This window comes from Camelus dromedarius, chromosome 11 (genome assembly GCF_036321535.1).
Source record: "Camelus dromedarius isolate mCamDro1 chromosome 11, mCamDro1.pat, whole genome shotgun sequence".
NCBI lineage: Eukaryota > Metazoa > Chordata > Mammalia > Artiodactyla > Camelidae > Camelus > Camelus dromedarius.
In genome coordinates, this window is record NC_087446.1 from 58148127 (window position 1) to 58163588 (window position 15462).

Below are 15462 nucleotides of genomic sequence, written 5' to 3' on the forward strand. Positions count from 1 at the left end.
TATAGCATTAAGAAAGTGCAACATGGTGGATGGGGGTAGAGCACATGCCTAGCATGCAGGAGGAGATCCCAGGCTCAATTCCCAGTACTTCCAACTAAGAAAAGAAAGTAACATGATTTCTGATTTCATTCTGTCTCAAGGTACTTACAATTTTTAAAAGTCTATTTTGTGTTCAAACACTTGAATGGAATTTCATTAACCCCTTACTGCTCAGTCAAGTATGAAGCCTTGTGTATGTTATCTGAGTCCTCTGACTGGAGTATTTCATGCCAGGTGATGAATTGACAGGCCAGAACTTCAGGAGAACTATTTGTCTTTGGATCTCAAATCTGGAATCTGAAGGAAGAAGGGAAGGTGATGAGTTGCTATAAGTAGTATGACGGTTTTATTTACCAATTCAGTTTTGTGCCAGTGTTAATTTTTTCTGTTAAGCAGGAATGATTTTGACAAGAAACGAGTGATAGTGAACTTTACTTGTTTGCTAACATCAAATGCTGTTCCCCATGGCTCACCCAGCATTATGCCAACCCTTGAGAACAATATAGGCTGGGAAGGAATGGGGAAGCAGGTACCTGTCTAAGGCCTACTCTTAACTCCTAAATTTTATCCTCATACCCCTTTAGGGTCTGTGGGCTTAATTTAAACATTAACCACAGTTGATCATTAGTTGGTAGTCTCTTCTAGAAGAGTGAAGGATGTATATCACTACTAAAGCTCCAGCCCTTAGTACAGCACCCGATGTGTTGACTCAGTACATACTTGTTGAATTATTACATCTTGCATGGGTAATGTTTCACCAGTGGGTCTGGATGTAAGGAAAAGTTAGTGTGGTAATTCAGAGTAAAGTGTAAAAGGGTAAACTTAGGCAGTGGCGACGGGAACTGGAGAGAGATTCCACAGGTGTCAAATACGATCTGGTGACAAAGTGAAAACCAAATCGTATTGCTTGTTTACAAGTTATAGTAATATCAGCCTGGATAACTTCATTGTGAATGTGAAAAACCTATCCAGAACTATAACCTAAATTTCTTAGCTTCAAGTCCAATGACTTTGACTTCCATACTCTCCTTAGCACCCCATTCCCATGGCTGTATCTCATGAGAACTTCGAGAGGTAGAGCTGTAAAGCTGCTTCCACAAGTAATGGTCTCCATGAGGAGTATACCTGTCACTCAACCATTGTTCTTTATTTTTTCTGTTCTCACAACTAATTAGACTCAGCTCTAGTCCCTGTTTCTATAGTCCTGTGACTATAGTACCACCTTGATGGTTCTTGGACACTCAAAATAACGGAACTGTTGATTCATAAGTCCCAACCCCAAGATAGGCTTTAATATAGTAGGTGATGTGGGGCCCAGGAATTTGCCATTTAACAGATAACGAGATCAGCCATCAACGTGTGATCCTGGGGTAGCCGCATCAGTCTCACCTAGGAACTTGTTAGAAAGATAAAACTTACTAAAAAGAAGCTTGAGAAGATAAGAGTCCAGTGATCTGTCTTAAGCCCTCTACGTGATTCTGATGTGTGCCAAAGTTATGACATGCTCTTTTAGATCTAAAGTGCAGATTCTGAATCAGTTGGTCCTACTGAGATACCAGCCCTGTTCACTGTGACTTTGTGTGGAATATTCTATCTCTCCATTGCCTGATACAGTAGTGGCTGGTCACATAGAGCCATGGTGGATCTGGAATGTGGCTAGTGTGACTGAAAACTGAATTTTATTTAATCTTAACTGATTTTAACCCCTAGTGATTACCATAGTAGATAATGCAGATTTAGGTGATTCTGATGCAGGTGTTACCGAAAACAAATTCTTACCAAATGATAGAGGGGAATCTTTTCTAGCATGATACAAAATCTAGAAGCTACAAGGAAGGGTAAACAAATATGACATTAAAAATTACATAGGTCAAAAGATAACCATTAGGTTAAAAGGTAAGTGACATACTTGAATAAAATGAAAAAAACAAAGCAGTTTTGAAGAGCACTTAATCATGACAAGCCAATTTTTTAAAATGGGCAAAAGTAGGGACAAGTAATTCACTGAAGAAACATGAATTGCCAATGAACATGAAAGTATTCCTTAGAAATTAGAGAAATACGAATTCAGTCAATGAAGTAATTTCATACGTTTAATATTAGCGGCTTTAAAAGTTTTGGCAAGGATTCTGGGAACCTGGTAAATTATCAAGATGTTTTAGAAGGCCACTTGGCAGAATCTCATTTAAATGACAAAGGTTTTTTTCCCCATTAATTTTTGTCTTTTTTTTAACGACGAAGTTTTAAGCCAACATTTTATTCCTAGGAATCTATTAAAGAAGTACTAGATGGCAGACATAGATGTGTATGAAATTTCCTTTTTTTTCATGCAGTACTGCACATAATAGCCATTTGAAACAATCCAAATAACCATTAATGGAGTGAAATATTATTACATATTTTCATGGCATAATGTGTAGCCACTTTCAATAAAGTAAAATGTACTGACACAAAGTTCTCCAGAATATAGGAGATCAGAAAACAAATTTTCTGTAGTGTGCTTCCATTGAGGTTTTTAAGAGGAGAGGGGAATAGTTCAGTGGTAGAGTGCATGCTTAGCATGCTTGAGGTCCTGGGTTCAAACCCCAGTACCTCTGTTTAAATTAAATTAAATTAAATTAAATTAAATAAATAAATAAATAAATAAATAAATAAATAAATAAATAAGTGTAACTTCTATGTACATGGAATGGGTAGAAAGTGAATGGGATATATGCAAAGCAGTTTTTTTGGGGGGGTGGGGGAGGTAATTACGTTTGTTCTTTAATGGAGGTACCAGGGATTGAACCCAGACCTTATGCATGCTACACATGCACTCTACCACGGAGCTATTTCCCACCCTCTGCAAAGTGTTTTTCAGTGGTTATTTCTGGGAGTGAGATTTGGGTAGTGATGAAAGGGTTTATTCTCATCCTGTATACTTAGAACTTGTGTATTACTTGTGTTTTTTAAAAAACCCACAAAAACCAAAGTTGTGATCTGACAAGAGAATGTTGGATTCTTGAGGTCAAACTTGAGCAGGATACTTAAGTGAAAGGTCCATGTGAAACTAGTAGGAATTGAAGAGATTAAAAAACTCTGAAGCTAGGGTATTTATTGGATTATTTTTGTGGAATTTCAAATCACCCAAGATGATTGTCAAGAAATACAGTAGAGACAAAGACATTTTATCATTTACTAGAGTATTGAAAGAATATGGGGCATAACCATTACAGATGGTAGTAAAATAAGGAGATGGTGGAAAATGCTATTTTTACATTAAAATTGGTAAAGTTTTCAGTCATAAATTGTGGGGTTAGTCATTTGGAATTAACTTCAGGTAAGAAACCAGATTAGGTCTTTGTGGTCTCTATTTTCCCATGAAAAGTAACTTGTGTTTTACATGAAACACTACTTGGGCTATCTGAAAATAAAGAAATATGAAGTGGGACCAAAACATGTCAGAAGGCTGAAATTAAATGACATTTATTCAGAAAGGCTGTTAAGGCCTATCTCAACTCAAGCTAATCATTATTTACTTTTATTTTAGACAGTACTGCAGGTTTAGCAGGTTATCTGATTTCAGATAGAGGACTGACGGTTGCTAAGGTCAAACACTGACAGCAAAGGAGTTAGAAAATTTAAAAATTTACACACGAGCATAGTAGAGAAAGCTCTATATATCCACCTCAGTTAACACTGAAAACATTTAGCATTGCGATGTGATACAAAGATTTGCTTAATGATAACCCAACTGTCTAAGAAAAAGTTGAATTTCCTGATAATGTGCTAAAAAGAGATGTGCAATACATTTCAAAAAGTGATGAGCCAGAGTTATGTGAAAATTTATGTAGAAATCTTTACTTTTACACCTGGATTAAGTAAATTGTCAGTTTAAATGTGCTTGACGGTTAATAAAGTTTTGGCCAAGACCAAAATTGATGATACAAAACCAAAGGATCTTAACACTAAGTCAATAGTAAAAATACTAGCCAACACAAATACAGTGCTAACTATGTGCCAGGCATTGTTTTAAGTGCTTCTTTCATATTTTAATCTACTTAGTTTTTGAAACAATTCTATGAGATTATCCCCATTCTATCACCTCCTATAATGAGAACGGTATGTACAGTGATTTTAAATAACATGCCCAATGACATCTACTAAGTGGCAAAAAAAAAAAAAAGATTTTAAACCCAGTCTGGCTCCAGTGGCGGTACTCTTAAGGAGTATCCTTTCCTATTTACAGAAACTTCAACTGTAACAGTTGCGGGAGGCAAATGATATAGATCCCTCTTATATATGTCCCTATTAAATGGGATGCTGCTCAGTATAATGGGAAGAGCACAGATCACAAAACAAAAATGTATATCCTGTGTTACACTGCAGCCCACTGAACTCACCTTTGACCCCACATCTCTATGAAATAAATTCCTAATTGCCAAGCCCAATTAGTTCTGCTCAGCCCCTATTTTATAGAATGTTTATGTGATTGATTCTATTGACCACTTTGATTCTTAACACTGTTCTTTGGTCCTCTCCTTATTCCTCTGCTGCTTCCTTTTGCTAGTTTCTTTTTGCCTGCTCCATACATGATGCAGTTTTCTTGAGTTCTTTCCCTCTTACTAGGCAAGATAACCATAGGCATTTCAAAATTTAACATTCTCTTCTATTTCTGTTTTCTCCTTTAAATTATTTGATAGTTCTACGCTACCAAACAGTAGGAAAGTTTCACAAACATGCAGAAAAATGAGAACAAATGTTGGCTGGTAGGAGAAAGTCTGGTGAAGTTGCTCCATGCTGAACTACTCCCATTGGCCATGTTTGTTTTAGGATTAAGGGTCTCATCCATCCTGCCCCCAAACAGCTTTGAATAAAATCAATACTAAAGACAGGATACCCTGTTTATTTTATGATTTTCCATGCTCAAGGACCACACACGTACCTCTCCCCAGCCTCCACTCCCATCCAAGGCTGGTTCCTGCTCCTCTCTCTACACTCATTTCTTTACTCTCTCCTCTCTTTTTGCCTTCCTCACCTGCAGTTCCACAAAAAGAACATGCTGTTTAATGCAAATGTGTGCTTGGAATAGTCTTCCCTTCCTACTTTACCCTAGGAATGTCTGCTCGCCTTTCGCAACAGTTCTATCAGCCTCCTCCGCTTTGAGGCAATTCCTCCTACATTTCTGGGTGACCCAAACGTATCCCCTCCTCCTTCGTGCATCCACTTTATTCTGTACTAACCAGAACCCATCACACTTTACTGCATTTTTTGCTCATCTGTCTCTTTTAAAGTGAGGTCCTAAGTCTTACTTATCTTTGGCGCCTCAGTGCCTAGCACACATTTGTTAAACGACTGGTTACATTAGTTTCTTACATTGTAGCTTTAACTGATATAAATTCTGTCCAGATTCCTGACCTGCTGAGTTGTCTGGAAGCTTCCAAAATCATTACTGCGAAGAAAAAAACAAAAAACAAAAAACCCGTGTTTGACTTTAGAGAAGGCTCCTGACTTAGCCAAGGTCACCGTCGGTGGTGTTTCACGGCACTACCACTTCCCTAACCCCGCCCCTGAGACTCTCACCTAGCTCAAGGTCCTTTCTAAGGAGTGAGCCCAAGGACAGCCAAAGACAGACCACATGCTTCCCCACAGGAACTCGGCCCCTTTCCTAAACGCAGTTCCGCCAAGTACTCTCTCCAATTGACATTTCTGCTGTCCAATTATGTTTCGAGACTCTGAGGGTTGCACCTAACCAGACACTGTCCAATAAAAAAAGGACTTCAGATTAGCACAAATTTTGGCCAATGGTTGAGAAGATGAGAGATTATTAGCTTGTAGAAGCAGCGCTGACAGTAATGAGCAGCAAGCTCATCCAATAGACATGCCTCCTGCAGAGTAGGCCTCGCCCCCTCAGCTGCGGTGAATTGGCGGCCGGACAAGCTGCAGCGCTCAGTCTCCACCCGGGCTCCGCCATGTTGGGACTTGTGGGTCGTGTGGCCGCTGCTTCGGCCTCCGGGGCCCTGCGGGGACTCAGCCCTTCAGCGCCGCTACCCCAAGCCCAGCTCTTACTGCGGGCCGCACCGGCAGCGCTCCAGCCTGGTGAGTGCCTTGCTCTAGGAGCTGGGTTTGTTTCTGCCGCCCATGACCTTGAGACGGGGGCCTTAGTCTCTCAGGCCTAAGGGATCTGTTGGTGCTAGAAGGACGCCAGGGCCAGCGCCGTGCCCTCCAGCTGCGGGAGAACAAGAACGAGAACGATCGGATTCCGTCTCATTTTGCAAAAGGGGTGCTGTGTGACGGAAAAGTGTGGGCAGGTGCCTTGACCTTCCCGCGGAATTGGGGCACCGAGCTCTCGCATAATGGGGTTTTGTGGAAGAAGATAGGAAGATGGTGCAGCCGCTTTCTCCGCTCCAGCGCGGCCCTCCCCCTGGACACGCCTTCCGTGCCAGCGGGGGAGGCCGGGCCTGGCCTGAATTCACCAGTCCTTGTGAGTGAAGTTGGGGCTTCCGATAACCTTTAACTGCTCTAATCTCAACTCCTCCCAATATCTTTTTTGTCTGTTAGCCAGAGACTATGCCGCTCAAACATCTCCGTCGCCAAAGGCAGGCGCCGCCACAGGGCACATCGTGGCGGTCATTGGTGCAGTGGTGGACGTCCAGTTTGATGAGGGACTGCCACCCATCCTAAATGCCTTGGAAGTGCAAGGCAGGGAGACCAGGCTGGTTTTGGAGGTGGCCCAGCATTTGGGTAAGTAGAATTTGTTAGGAATAGTGAAGATATTTTTTGGCCCAAGTATCCCCAAAAAACCAGGTTGTCTTCCTTCTGTGATGATTTTATCAAAATGACTTTCGTTCTTCTGAGTTTGCTGAAGCCATATTTCGATACTGAGAAGGAGTCTTGGTTGACTTAGGTATTTCTTGCCAGCTACATTTCATTTAATGTCATGAAGCCAGTTTGTCTTTATGGATAACCCTGCAATGCCTGTATCTGACAGGTGAGAGCACAGTAAGGACCATTGCCATGGATGGTACAGAAGGCTTGGTTAGAGGCCAGAAAGTCCTGGATTCTGGTGCACCAATCAGAATTCCTGTTGGCCCTGAGACCTTGGGCAGAATCATGAATGTCATTGGAGAACCTATTGATGAGAGAGGTCCCATCAAAACCAAACAGTAAGTGTCCTTGTTGCATCTACACACAAAGAAACTTTTTCCTAGTTTTATACATTAAGGTGACAACCTCTAGTATAGCAGAATTTTCCTGCAGAGACTACTTAAAGTGCTGATACATTCTATTAAAACCACACAATGCAGTTTCTTTTGAAGTAAATTAAGGATGCAGAAGTTCTGATTTAAAAACAACAAAAAACTGCTACTTAGGGCCCAAGTTCATTATTTAAAATTTTAATACCAATGGCTATTGGTATGTGAAGTCCTATTAGGTTAAGGGTCAGTAAAAGGAAAACCTTATGACAGTGAAAGTTGTCAGAGAATGGGATTATTACTTCTTGAGATAATAAAGTCAGTCCCCTTTATTGCAGAATGTTGGGCTAGATGCTTGGTGACAATTTGTCTAGAAAGTTATATAAGAGATAAGCTGAGTAAAGAGTTAGACTTGAGAAATGAGAGGAACCTTTCAATAAGATGAATAGACACTGATCTTACCTTCTACCTTTACAGATTTGCTGCTATTCATGCTGAGGCTCCAGAATTCGTGGAAATGAGTGTTGAGCAGGAAATTCTGGTTACTGGTATCAAGGTTGTGGATCTCCTGGCTCCCTATGCCAAGGGTGGCAAAATTGGTATGTTAGTGGTGGGTGCATATTTTCTAAACCTAACGTGGGAAAAAAATCCTACCATGTTAGGAGTGGGTACTGAGATCTGTCCCTCACTGATGAGTAGCTTCTGACTTTCGTTCTTCTGAGTTTGCTGAAGCCAGATGCCATTCCTGAGAAGGGAAAAGATGGAAAGAAACAAAAAGAAATTTTAAGTTTTTTTATTTGGGAACATAGAATTCCTAAACATTCTTATTTTCTCAACCTCTCTTAGGACTCTTTGGTGGTGCTGGAGTTGGCAAAACGGTACTGATCATGGAATTAATCAACAATGTCGCCAAAGCCCATGGTGGTTACTCTGTGTTTGCTGGGGTTGGTGAGAGGACCCGTGAGGGCAATGACTTATACCATGAAATGATTGAGTCTGGTGTCATCAACTTAAAAGATGCTACCTCCAAGGTGAGCACTGAGGTGACTGGTGTTCCATATAGTAGTGCCAAGAAACTGTAGCAGTTAACTGTGTTACTAGCTGAAGCCATGCTTTGTATTTTCATTTTAGTGTCCCAGGACCTACAAAGGAAATTTTTGGTAGTGTTTTCCCACCAACTTCTAATACACTAATGTATTTTTTTTCCCTATTTGTTTCTAGTCTTTGTTTTTTGGTAGATAGTCCCGTCATTTGAAACCTAACTTTGGTGAGGGGAGTTGAAGGTGGTTCATATGTCTCAGATAACCCTATTTTGTGCCTTTGACTTATTTACAGTTAATTTCATTTCTACTATAGGTATTTTGCCTCAGTAATATACGAAATTATCTTTTATGTTGTTTTGAATTGCATCTCTAAAAGGGAAAAGAAATTTTTGAATAAAAGCAGTCACAAGTGACACTTTCTGAGAAGGAGCATTTTTTGGTTGTTTTTCTGATTTGGGGACTTTGGGTATATTGCTTTCATACTCCTTGGCCAGGATTTCTGATTGTGGATTATTGCTGCAGGTGGCGCTGGTATACGGTCAAATGAATGAACCACCTGGTGCTAGAGCCCGGGTAGCTCTGACTGGACTAACTGTAGCTGAATACTTCAGAGACCAAGAAGGTCAAGATGTACTCCTGTTCATTGATAACATTTTTCGCTTCACCCAGGCTGGCTCAGAGGTAAGAGACGGCTTGAGGATGTGGTCCATTTGACCTTTCTGTGGAATGATGCAGATGAGGCTAAAGATGTTCTTACTCTTTCTTTTTTTCAGGTGTCTGCTTTATTGGGCAGAATCCCTTCTGCTGTGGGTTATCAGCCTACCCTGGCCACTGACATGGGTACTATGCAGGAAAGAATCACCACCACCAAAAAGGGATCTATCACCTCTGTACAGGTAAGAACAATTAAATGGATGAAAATAATTTGTATAAAGGCACATACAGAGAAGTATAAAACCTAGTTACTTATATCTCAAAAGGTTTTCAACTGGGTTCATGAGCTCCCTGATACATTGTGTAAAATTCTGTCTGTGCATGTTAAAGACCCTAAAAGATTAAGAAACCCCTTGTCTTTAACTAATTGAAGGTATCCATGTAAATGTAGATCATGAAGTCGTGGTTTCTAGCGTGAGGGGGAGTCTGAAGTTGCATGGAAACTGAGCATTAAATATGACTACTATATATTTTCAAAAACATAGATAGTATATATAATAAAATTATCTAAAAATTTGTCTGAATTATATTAACTTTAATGGTTCACTTTCCTGGTAAACTATTACAATACCACCAGGGTTTTTGTTTTTTACTCTAACAGTGAGTATCACTACCATAGAATTAAAATGTAGAATGAAGAACAAAAGGAATAACAATGAAAATTCTTTCATCACAACTTGGAGGGATCGGATAATCTGTAAGCTTACTCAGCAGCTTTTAGGGATGGTAAGAGTCCACCTTCTTTGAAGTGGATTCTTAAATGGGAGGAAGATAGAGTGGATGATGAGAGGTCAGAAAAGGGGATGGCTTTAGTAGAATTACTTGACTTCCTGCTGCTCTACATGAGTTCTTGGCTCACTTTAGGCTATCTACGTGCCTGCTGATGACTTGACTGACCCTGCGCCTGCCACTACCTTTGCCCATTTGGACGCTACCACTGTGCTGTCCCGTGCTATTGCTGAGCTGGGCATCTATCCAGCTGTGGATCCTCTGGACTCCACCTCTCGCATCATGGACCCCAACATTGTTGGCAATGAGCATTATGAGGTTGCCCGTGGGGTGCAAAAGATCCTACAGGTGAGTATTGCAGGTGAGACCAGTGGCCATAAAGTCATACAGAAGGAATTTGGGGACTATATTAGGACCAAATCTTGCCTGGCGACCTGTGATTTGCTTTAGAGCAAGGAAAGTTGAGACCAGCAGTTCCTAGTAACTGTTAATGAGGTCTTTTGGGTTTCTAGTTCTTTGGAATCCAGTTTTTTTCTAACACCTAACAGACTAAGAGTAGGGAGAACAAGACACTGATCTTAGCTGAGGGCCTTCATGACTCCCAAGTAACTAGTTTCAGTTATGAAGTTAGGTGAGGTGCTAAAATGCTTTGTACAAAGCTCATTGCAAATATAAAGTTGTATTAACCCTTAGGTTTTTGTCCAAATAAAGAAATGTAAATGCTTATTAGGGCTTCTCTTATCTTGTTTTCCTCATAGGACTACAAATCCCTCCAGGACATCATTGCCATCCTGGGTATGGATGAACTTTCTGAGGAAGATAAGTTGACTGTGTCCCGTGCACGGAAAATACAGCGTTTCTTGTCTCAGCCATTCCAGGTTGCTGAAGTCTTTACAGGTCATTTGGGGAAACTGGTCCCCCTGAAGGAGACCATCAAAGGATTCCAGCAGATTTTGGCAGGTAAGGTTTCAGGTATAAAGCTGAACATAAAATGGCAGAGAAGCCAAAATCCCTTAAATATTTGCTGTGCTGTGTTTCTATTCCAGCAACCATCAAGAAACACATAAGTGCCTACTTACATAATTTTTATATAAAAATAGTTATTTCCCATCAGTTTTCTTTGGAAATACTCAACTTCTGAGAACGAGACACTGAGTGCTTGCAGTGCTAGCTACCCTTCTAAGTGAATTACAACATCCTTACAAGGAAGGCATTATTCTGTTTTACAAGTTAGGAAAGTTGAAGCACAGAAAATTTTAAATAATCCATCCCAATATACAGCTGAAGTAGAGAGCAAGAATTTGAACTCAAGTTATGTGACTCTGAACCATTCGTTCTTAATCTGTACTGCAGCATGTATTGTAAATTGGATTTTTAAGGGAAGTTTGTTAAGATTTTGAAGATGACTTTTCATTACATTCTGACTGGTGGCCTCAAGTGGTGAGGTATGTACCCACTACAGAAAATTGATATCCCTCTGCTTCTCACCAGTTGGGGTTTTTTTCCATATAGGTGAATATGACCATCTCCCAGAACAGGCCTTCTATATGGTGGGACCCATTGAAGAAGCTGTGGCAAAAGCTGATAAGCTGGCTGAAGAGCACTCGTGAGGGGGTCCTTTTGGCAAACTAAGCACTCATCCTCTGTGCTGTCTCTCCATGCCCCTAATCCAAAAATTGCAGTTTTTTTCCTGTAAGCCACATGAGAGCCTTGATTGAAGACATTGTGTTCTGTCTGAAGAATATTTAAGGTTTCCAATAAAATGTACATCCCTCAGCATCTGTCTTTTTTTCTTGGTCCTGACAACACAGCTAACATTGACATTTTTAACAATTTTAGGGTAGCCACAAGAAACAGCAGAAAATAGGCCATTTATGTTTGAAATGGGGTCATTGAAAAAGAAAAGCCATTGTCTTGGATTGATGAACAACTGCAGTCTTGTGAGGGGTTTCCTTTGGATGATGTGATCTTAATAGTAGGGCCTCAGTTTTGGTCCTTTTGTGTCATTGTTCAAAGCAAAAGGATTGTTTAGAAGAACATACTGGGGAAAATGGTTTGAAAATAATTGCTATTCTAAAAGACAGGTTAATCACTGAATCAAACTTTTAGGAAATCTGAAGAATTAATACTGAAAAATGCAAAAATTGAGTCAAGAGGGCCCCCATCTATTACCACCTTCATTTTTTTTTCAGAAGGTGTTCCTAATTACTTGCCTCCTGACTTATATTATGGGCAAGAGTTGTATGTTTGTGATTCCTTGAGGCAGGGCAGGATATAAAGTACCATGAGGCCTATCCTGAGACCCAGTAAAATCCCTTTAAAAAAGTTGGAGAAAGTGTGTTAAAGGGACAAAGTAATTTTCAGGGTTGCTGGGCTTAGGTTTCTGAACTAAATAATGGAATTAGATAATTTCCCTTTCATTTTAGCCCACTAAAAGGTGAAGGATTATAAAGAATACTCAAAAGTACATCCACCCTTTCAGTTTCAAATACTTGCTAATAGTGCAAGGTTGGATTTGGTACCCTTTAAATATTCTTTTCTGGGTCCAGACCCGTCTCCCATTGCCCTCTGGTGGTAGGACTAGAGACTGCAAGAACTCTGATCTCACCATTTTGAAATCCATGAAGGCCATTTGCTGGGATGTGGTTCTTAGCTAATAAGTGTTTACAAACCAGCTGGGGCTTTTGTCCTGAGGAGGAGTCTGAATCTATAAGCTCCACCCCGAGGCACTCAGGTTGGCTAGAAGCAGGGCAGGACAAACAGATCCCAATTCAGAGGCCCCTAGGGGCTGAAGGTTGGGGAGGGGCCTTGGGAGAGGCGCCAGGGGTGGAGTAGGGGCCTCTAAGTTTCCTCCCATCTGCCTATGACGTCCTTGGCACCAGTCTTCCCTGTGTCGTGATCTGGACAGAAGGTGGAGCCCCTGAGCCGCCTGTGCCTGGTAGTTTGCTCCCAGAAAAACCTGGATTTGGGGAAATGCTGTTATGGGGGTGGGGCACTTCCTCTAGGTTCTGACACAAGTGTGGGTGAGAAGTTGGTGCAGAAGGCCCCAGGGAATGGGTCAGCTCCTTCTGCTCTGTTTTCCCATGTCATCCAGATGCAGACCTGGGAACTGTGATCCTAAATGTCATTTCTCTGTCTCCCTCCCCCGACACACGTACGTCTCTCAGCATTCGAGAACCTTCTCCTTCTCATAAGCTGCAACTATTTATTTCCTTCCCCCTTCACCACTCTCTTCTTGTACCACACCACTGGAGTGTCAACACAGCTCTAACCTTCCTCCATGTTTCTCCTGGTTCTGCCGTGTCCTCACAGCCTCCTCCCTCTCTACCCAGAGAAAGCCCCGCCCTTCCCTCCTCCCTCCCCACCCCAGTCTGTCACACAGGGACATCACCCTACAGCAGTTCAGGCTGTGGTTCGCAGGAAGCATACATTGGCTTTTTGATTCGTGCTAGTTCCCAGCTCACAGTTTGGGAGGATCTAACACCAGCCTTCACGTGAAGGGGGAACCAAGGACAGTGAGGAGATGGGTGGTCCCAGCCCTGGAGCCCTGCCAGCCTGACATGGGTAAGTATGAGGACCAGCCCCCGGGGAAGGCCTGAGGGATGCCTACCTCCCTCCCTGCCTGACTCAGCAGGGGTGGGGCCTAACCTTTGCTCTCTTGAGGGGTGAAGGAAGGGAAACCGGAGTATAGGGGCACAGGGCTCAGCTGGTGAGGCTGCCAACCAAAGGATCATGAGCTTTGGCAAGCTCAAGCTCCAGGGAAGAGCCTGAGACTGCACGTTAGGTGGGGGCTCTCCTTACCAACCCCATCCCCCAGCGCTTCCCCACTTAAGCTGCTGAGATTCAAGTGAAATTTTACAGTACTCACTGCTGGCCTACCCCCTTAAAGTAAATACCATTTTTGATCGCGTTGGAGGGTTTTTAAGGTGCTTCTCCCCTTATTTTCTCCCAGGCTTTTTAAGTCCGTCTTCTCTCCTCCCCCACCCTGACCCACCACCAGGTGGGGGCTGCACTGAGCAGCTGCTTCCTGTTGCCCCAGAGGTTGCTGCAAGGGTGGTGGTGGTTGGGGGAAAACTGAACTATAATAAAGCCGATTCTCACGGTCCCCCATCAGCCTCTTTAGGGCTGCTACTGGCGGCCCCCCACGCTCCAGTCACTGAAAAGACACAGAGGTAGGATTGAGGTTAAAAGGCCTAGGAAGTCTTTGCACTCGTGGCTTCCTGATTCCAGAGGCTTTGAAACTTGAGCAGTGCTGAGGGAAGGAGGCTGTGCCTTTCCACAGCTGTAGGGATCGGGCCCCTGAGGAGCTCAAACACCTGGAACCTGTTCACCTAGTAGGGCCGTTGTGAGTTACCCTCAGCAGGCTCGGCCTTGAGTTCCCTCTCAGGCACTTCCATTTCTCGGGAATCCCTGTGATTCTAACTGCCTTCCTGGCCCTCCTTTGTGAAGAGATCTTTGCCGGCGCCCTCGGAGCGCGGGCGGAGCTCTCCCAAGTCCTCCACTTCGGACCCACCACCATCCCCCACCTTAAGGCAGAAGTTTCTGTCTCTTCTTCCTGGGATCTGTTCTCTTCCTCCATCTGGGATCCTTCCTGGTTCTGGCCCCTAGGAGACGCCACCCGCTTCCCCCTCCCCCAGCCGATTCTTTGCGACAGCCCTACCCTGGCGCTCGTCCTTACCCCAGTAGCTCCTGCCCCTTTAAGTGCTACCCCCCCCCCCCCGCCACCGGCCCACGGCTGGGGGAGGAGGCGCCGCCGCCGCCCGGCTGGGCCACCTGCGCCGCTGCCGCCGCCGCCGCCGCCGCCCGGCCCTGCTCCAGGTGAGGCCCGGCACCCACGTCCGGTCTAGGAGTCCCCAGGCGCGCCACCTCTGCAGTCCCCTGCCCCGGGATCTCCGCTGCCCTGGACTCAGGATTTGACCCTCCCCCTGCGGGAGCTGCCCTTCCTCTCCCCTGCACTATCTACTCGCCCATTTCTTCCCTGTCCTCTGCGACCGGAATCCGGAGGCTTCTCACGCCTCTCGGCCAACCTCTCCCGGGTACCCCTCCTATTCTGGACCCAGGATCTCCCCCTCCCCCGCGCCTTCCTCCCCAGAAAAATCTCCCGCGGTCTGGGTTTCGCCTCGTTCCCTCTGGAACCATCGCTTTCCCACGCCATCCTAACCTCCAATGGGAGGGGGAATAACCGCCACCCCAACTCCTCTCCTTCCCCATAGTAAGGGGGGTTGGGTGTTATCATAGACTAGAGTCTCTTTCAGGCCTTGCTCTGCTTAGCCCTTCAAGTACAACTAACTCCCATCCAAAGCTTTTCTGTAGCCTTCACCCCACCCTACCTCTCCCAGGGTTTGGGGGGCGACCTCAGCACCCGCCAACCAGCCCAGGTGGAGAAGGCCCTTTTCTTGGGCTTGGGGCGGGCTGGTCCAGCCTAGGAATCGGGAGAGGGTCGCGCCCAGAATATTGTGGTACTGGGCTTAAGGACAGTGGTGAGTGGCTAGGGCTAAGTCTCTAAGGGTTTGGGCTTGGTAAGAATGGCCTGGGAAGCCCAGCCTTCTCTATTCAGATGCAAAGAGAGTCTGAAGGAAATTAGGGCTTTCTCTGTCCTCTCCTGAGACAACCGAGGAGAAGCTCGTGGGGGGAGTTTGAAAGGAGACTGTACTGCATCCGAGGGGCACATACCAATTTGGAGTGAAGTGGAGGGGTTATGGTCTTTTTGATGTGTTATAGGAGAATCTGGCCTCCCCAAAATACAGAGAGGGAGGAGACTG

At 43.8% G+C, this 15462-nt stretch overlaps 2 protein-coding genes and 2 non-coding genes across 6 annotated transcripts in view; all 4 read left to right on the top strand.

Moving 5' to 3' along the window:
- Positions 1 to 5893: 5893 nt before the first annotated feature.
- Positions 5894 to 11476, top strand: ATP5F1B (ATP synthase F1 subunit beta). The gene is made up of 10 exons (XM_010976838.3): positions 5894 to 6117; positions 6580 to 6762; positions 7010 to 7184; positions 7692 to 7813; positions 8061 to 8245; positions 8780 to 8938; positions 9031 to 9153; positions 9836 to 10048; positions 10459 to 10660; positions 11213 to 11476. Exons 1-10 carry the CDS (start codon positions 5991 to 5993, stop codon positions 11308 to 11310), a joined length of 1587 nt encoding a protein of 528 aa, XP_010975140.2. The 5' UTR covers positions 5894 to 5990; the 3' UTR covers positions 11311 to 11476.
- LOC116156634 (small nucleolar RNA SNORD59) lies at positions 6834 to 6908 on the top strand. The gene has a single exon (XR_004140479.1). It is a non-coding gene; the product is annotated as a small nucleolar RNA SNORD59 (small nucleolar RNA).
- On the top strand, positions 7898 to 7968 carry LOC116156635 (small nucleolar RNA SNORD59). The gene has a single exon (XR_004140480.1). It is a non-coding gene; the product is annotated as a small nucleolar RNA SNORD59 (small nucleolar RNA).
- A 1611-nt stretch (positions 11477 to 13087) lies between the features above and the next one.
- Positions 13088 to 15462, top strand: part of BAZ2A (bromodomain adjacent to zinc finger domain 2A) — a 33002-nt gene continuing 30627 nt past the window's right edge. For 2 of the 3 annotated variants that reach the window (XM_031463631.2, XM_031463635.2), the window contains exon 1: positions 13088 to 13264. The gene's annotated coding sequence lies outside the window, so the exon portion shown is untranslated. Of the gene's footprint in view, positions 13265 to 14497; positions 14519 to 15462 lie in introns of those variants that run through there. The other variant, XM_031463633.2, reaches the window with a different exon arrangement.